This window comes from Euprymna scolopes, chromosome 17 (genome assembly GCF_053919585.1).
Source record: "Euprymna scolopes isolate OS-2025 chromosome 17, ASM5391958v1, whole genome shotgun sequence".
Lineage (NCBI taxonomy): Eukaryota > Metazoa > Mollusca > Cephalopoda > Sepiida > Sepiolidae > Euprymna > Euprymna scolopes.
The window spans coordinates 15,812,680-15,818,679 of record NC_136498.1 but is presented as its reverse complement, the minus strand read 5'-3'; the positions used below and the strand labels follow the sequence as shown (position 1 = coordinate 15,818,679).

Below are 6,000 nucleotides of genomic sequence, written 5' to 3'. Positions count from 1 at the left end.
TACCACATCATCTTCATAACCTCCAGAAAGTACAATAGAGAAAGCTCCAACATCTTCTCTACCATGGATACCTGCCACATGAGGACGGTGAATACCAGCTTCACTGACCTGAGAGAAAATATTTTCAATTTTGTTTATATAAAAAAAAAAACTTGTTAAAAACATTAGCAAGATTGTAAAATTTACAAAATGAAAAATACAACGAAGTCATTTTCATGATTATAAGTTGAGGGAAATATTAATTAAATTTTTTTGTGCGTAGAAAGGTTTATTAGAAGACATTTTATTTTAGAATTAGTTTATGATAAATTTAGCTAACTGTATGCAAGAAGTGTAAGACAAAGACAAGATGACAGTTTATCGAGATGGCAAAGCTATCGAGATTAATTTTTTCTTTTGTAATACAATTGTAAAACCAAGACAAGGTGGTTCTAGTGGGATTACAAAAGTTAGGAACAGATGCAGTGAACTTCTTTCACTAAGCAATAAAACATTACCACCGACAATCGAGGAAAGCATATCAGACATGAAACTTAACTTATGAGGGTTAAAGACAGATTTGAGAGAAAATGATAAATGAAAACCTCGCCAGAAATAGGTTAGTTTGGAAGTCAATTTCTAAAAGCTGTCCAATACATGCCAGCATGTAAAACAGACTTTAATTTTATAGAAACGTTCAATGAAGAAAAATATGTATAAAAGGCAAAGTGAACAAAAGAAATGTAGATATGCATTTATTGATCCGTGCCGAAATAACATTATTTAGAAAGCCATTTTTAGCATGGGGACAGGAGGGTGTTGTGTAAACATTTTATACTTTAACCTTAAAATTTAATAAAAACATATGTACTTGAAAATACCATTTAAAAAATAATGCGGATCAATAAGTGCACTAGCACCGAAATGTAATGAAAACATCCTGAATTTATAATTAATTTACCTGAACTCTGAATTTCCACATGGTTCCAACTTCCACTCCAGGAACTGGACCAGAATGATCAGGTGGAACAAGAGTACATTCTCTCGTTCGACCAACACAAGCCATGCCCTGAAAACAGACAAACATTAAACCTTATAGTTAGAGTATACTTATATCCTGGGAGTGCTGACTGCCATATGCATTGCCAACATTATGGCTTCCAACCAATATTATTTCAAACTAGATTTTATAGCCCATAAAAGCGGGCAAAACCCATGGACTTAGAATGAGTGTTTTATGCCAAATTGATACTTGAATATAGTTAAATCTGTGCACATTTTTGCAGCAAATATCCCTATTAATTCCTAACTGCATCAAATTAATATCACAATATTTAATTTGGTGCACCTTATAAAAGACCATACAAAATTTTAGTCAGATTAGGTTTTATATATATATATATATATATATATATATATATATATATATATATATATACACACACACACACTAGCAGGCCACCCAGCTTTGCCCGATCATAAAATATGCTTAAATATGATATTTTTTATTAATGCAGATTTTGTATTTACTATTGTGTTATATTGGGCCCAATATATAGTAATGATTTAAAAAGTTAATTTTTTTTTTTTTAATGAGTTGTGCATTACCACCGAGAATTGAAATCAAAGTGTTTAGCTTACAATTTACTTTTTCCTTTGATGTTAATGCCTGAGCCATGAAGACATGTTTGCTGCAAAGCTAAAAATTAAAACAAACCAATAGCTATTACGTTACGCATGCATATTAGCAATGCTGTCGTTCAACCTTCACCCGGCAAATTTCATTTTTTTTTTTTTTTTTAAATTTCTACTTTTGCACCAATTTTCCCCAGCTAAAACCCAAATATAAAGTTTTGCATGGGTTTGAATCATCTATATATTGAGTTTCATGGCAGTAGACCAAAAACTCTAGGCGTTTAGTAGGCAAAATTTTTTAAACAACTATATATGCATACATAAAAGGTTAGTGTTTACTATAGCCTTTTTACACAAATATTATATAAGTATAAATCATATAGAATATCTGCATGAATATAATTACACATAACAGTTAACTAAAGATAAGAAAACCGAAGACAATAATAGGAAATTAAAATGAATGTTTAAAAGAATATACAAATTAGCTAGATCTTTTGCAGATGAATGCAACTCCACAACCCTTATATAAGTTGTATTTTCTTTTTAAATAGAGAAAAGGGCTTTTAATATGAAAATCAATACAAAAAAGTGTATGTGTGAATATATATATATATATATATATTTCTTTTCAATTCGTATCTCAGATACAAAAATTACCTTTATCTAAAAATACCGAGTTCTTGGCTTCCTTTGATATTAATAGTCTTTATACTAATATACCTTTGGATGAAACCATTGGTATTTGTGCTGACTATCTATACCGTGGCCCCTTAAAATCTCCACAATTTCCTGAACGAATTTTTGTTGAACTAATGGAACTTGCTACTAAATCAGTCTCCTTTAGTTTCAACAACATTATGTACCGTCAAATTGATGGGATATCAATGGGTAGCCCTCTTGGTCCTTCGTTAGCCAACATTTTCGTTGGATTTTTGGAAAACGAATTATTTTCCAAAATTATTAAGCCAGCATTCTACACACGCTACGTTGATGATACTTTTGCATGCTTTCCCTCTCGGAGCGAAGCTGAACAGTTTCTTCGTCTTCTTTGCAACCTGCATCCATCTTTACAATTTACTATGGAGGTTGAAGACTGTAGCTCTCTCCCATTCCTCGACGTTCGTGTTTCTAAAGTTGGTACTACGTTTGAGACCTCTGTTTATAGAAAACCTACATTTACAGGGCTCTATCTTAATTGGTTTTCTTTTGCCCCTCAGTCTAGAAAAATAAACCTCATTAGTGCTCTTACGCATCGTGCACTTATGATTTGTTCACCAAACCGTCTTAATACGGAACTTGGTGAAATTACAACTATTTTTCTTAATAATGGATATCCCATTAATATAATAAAATCTACTATTGAACGTAAAATTACTACATTTAATAGCGGTAAACATATTGGTCCATCACGTTGTCCCATTTATCTAAAATTACCATGGTTGGGTCCTGATGGCCTTTATATTGTTAAAAGGATTTCTTCTGCTACTCAACGATGTTTTCCAGCTACTATGCTTAGAGTAGTTTACACAACTCGAACCTTTTTCTCTTCTTTTCGTAAAGATGTTTTGCCAACCATTCAAAAGAACTCTGTTGTTTATAAATTCGTTTGTCAGTGTGGAGCTGACTACGTTGGCAAAACGTCCCAAAGATTAGAAATGAGAATATCCCAACATATCCCTCGGGATATTCGACTACACCAGGTTTCGAGAGCATCCGGGCACTCCCAGGCTCATGAGTCTGCCATCGGCGATCACCTGTTGAGTATAAATAGGTGTGCCGATCAATATTCCGATGGGTGGTTTTCTGTTTTATACAGTGCTAGGTCGAACTATCATCTCAATATCATTGAGGCGTTAGTTATTAACAACTCTCGACCTAGCCTGTGTAGACAAAAGATTCTTAGACATCAGTTGGAGATATTCATTGATTTAAAACCACCTGAACAGTGATTTTTTTTTTTTTTTTTTCTCCACTGTTCTTCCAACTGTAACCAAAATTCCCCTCTTCCCTCATTCGTTTTCTTAGTTTTTAATCTATCATTCTGACGTTTCCTCTTAGAGGGTCAGACGATAAGGCCTTAGGGAAAATTTTAATTTCACCTGCCCATTTCTTTGTTTTTTTTTGGTATTTAAATTAAATTATGTTTCCTCTGAAATTTCTCCTTCCATTCTGCTGTACCAAAAATTTACTTACATATTTTCGAGGTCGGTACAACTCACAATTTATCAAAACGTTAAACAAAGTTATACGTATTAAAAATAAGTTAATCGTTTTGAAGTGTAGGATGGAATTTCTTAAATCTTGCCGCCTAAATCATGTTGCTCCCGGTTATATTTGCCATCGTATTTCTAAAATTAAATGTAGAAATACATTGGCAGTTCAACGTGTTTTCCTACAAGATGAAATCCTGTTTAATTCTGATACATATAATTCGTTACGTAGTAAACACCTTTTTCTTTGGGCCATGGTTTGGAAAGAACTATCTTTCTTTGATAAACTCCGTTTTTCTAGGTTTTTATCCATCGGCGATAATTTTACCCGTATTAAATGTACTTCTTCTTATGATAAATATTTAAAAAATTTAATTACTAAGAAGTTTGGGATTATAACAAATTTGGATAAACATATATTTAATTATTCTTCTCATGTTTTGTCCACTACAGAAGAATTTGTTTTATCTGCTGGCTTACAATTTTGCATTCCTCCCCCTTCTGTTGATAAAATCTCAGTATTTAGTGAAATTGAATTATTGTATACTCAATTAAAACACCATTCGCCTATCTCTACTGATGAATTAACTAGTGTTAAAATTCAGTTGGGCGAATTAGGTCGGAGGTTTTCTGCCATAAATACTAAATCTAGTGATTTTATTTGGCAGAAAAATCATTTTGAAGCTGCAAAATTAATTAGGTCTAATCCCGACATTTACCTTTCTCGCCCGGATAAAGGATCGGGCGTTGTTATACTTAACAAAACGGATTATATCTCCAAAATGTTACAAATCTTGGACGATAAAAGTAAGTTTCTCCGTTTGGGTGATTTATGCCATGATGATACTTTTCGTATGGAAATAAAAATCCAGAAAAGATTTCTTCAACTTCATAAAAGCGGATTTATTTCTAAGGAGATTTATGATAGAATCCGACCCATCGGTTCTCAAAGGCCTAGAATGTATGGTTTACCCAAGGTCCATAAACCCAACATTCCTTTGCGACCCATTTTATCTATGTTGGGTTCTGCACAACACGAACTTGGTAAATGGCTAGTTGACCTTCTTAAACCTGTGCTTTCTTTTTATTCGGTCCATTGTATCTCTGATTCTTTTCAATTCGTATCTCAGATACAAAAATTACCTTTATCTAAAAATACCGAGTTCTTGGCTTCCTTTGATATTAATAGTCTTTATACTAATATATCTTTGGATGAAACCATTGGTATTTGTGCTGACTATCTATACCGTGGCCCCTTAAAATCTCCACAATTTCCTGAACGAATTTTTGTTGAACTAATGGAACTTGCTACTAAATCAGTCTCCTTTAGTTTCAACAACATTATGTACCGTCAAATTGATGGGATATCAATGGGTAGCCCTCTTGGTCCTTCGTTAGCCAACATTTTCGTTGGATTTTTGGAAAACGAATTATTTTCCAAAATTATTAAGCCAGCATTCTACACACGCTACGTTGATGATACTTTTGCATGCTTTCCCTCTCGGAGCGAAGCTGAACAGTTTCTTCGTCTTCTTTGCAACCTGCATCCATCTTTACAATTTACTATGGAGGTTGAAGACTGTAGCTCTCTCCCATTCCTCGACGTTCGTGTTTCTAAAGTTGGTACTACGTTTGAGACCTCTATTTATAGAAAACCTACATTTACAGGGCTCTATCTTAATTGGTTTTCTTTTGCCCCTCAGTCTAGAAAAATAAACCTCATTAGTGCTCTTACGCATCGTGCACTTATGATTTGTTCACCAAACCGTCTTAATACGGAACTTGGTGAAATTACAACTATTTTTCTTAATAATGGATATCCCATTAATATAATAAAATCTACTATTGAACGTAAAATTACTACATTTAATAGCGGTAAACATATTGGTCCATCACGTTGTCCCATTTATCTAAAATTACCATGGTTGGGTCCTGATGGCCTTCATATTGTTAAAAGGATTTCTTCTGCTACTCAACGATGTTTTCCAGCTACTATGCTTAGAGTAGTTTACACAACTCGAACCTTTTTCTCTTCTTTTCGTAAAGATGTTTTGCCAACCATTCAAAAGAACTCTGTTGTTTATAAATTCGTTTGTCAGTGTGGAGCTGACTACGTTGGCAAAACGTCCCAAAGATTAGAAATGAGAATATCCCAACATATCCCTCGGGATAT

At 33.5% G+C, this 6,000-nt stretch overlaps 2 protein-coding genes across 2 annotated transcripts in view; one reads left to right on the top strand and one right to left on the bottom strand.

Moving 5' to 3' along the window:
* Nucleotides 1-6,000, top strand: part of LOC145296687 (leucine-rich repeat-containing protein 34-like) — a 272,980-nt gene that overhangs the window by 60,777 nt on the left and 206,203 nt on the right. The window lies entirely within an intron of this gene.
* Nucleotides 1-6,000, bottom strand: part of LOC145296686 (E3 ubiquitin-protein ligase UHRF1-like) — an 84,755-nt gene that overhangs the window by 25,074 nt on the left and 53,681 nt on the right. The window contains exons 9-10 of the mRNA XM_080142641.1: nucleotides 941-1,048; nucleotides 4-108 (exon numbers count right to left, since the gene is read on the bottom strand). Coding sequence (XP_079998767.1) covers nucleotides 4-108; nucleotides 941-1,048 — 213 coding nt within the window. The remainder of the gene's footprint in view (nucleotides 1-3; nucleotides 109-940; nucleotides 1,049-6,000) is intronic.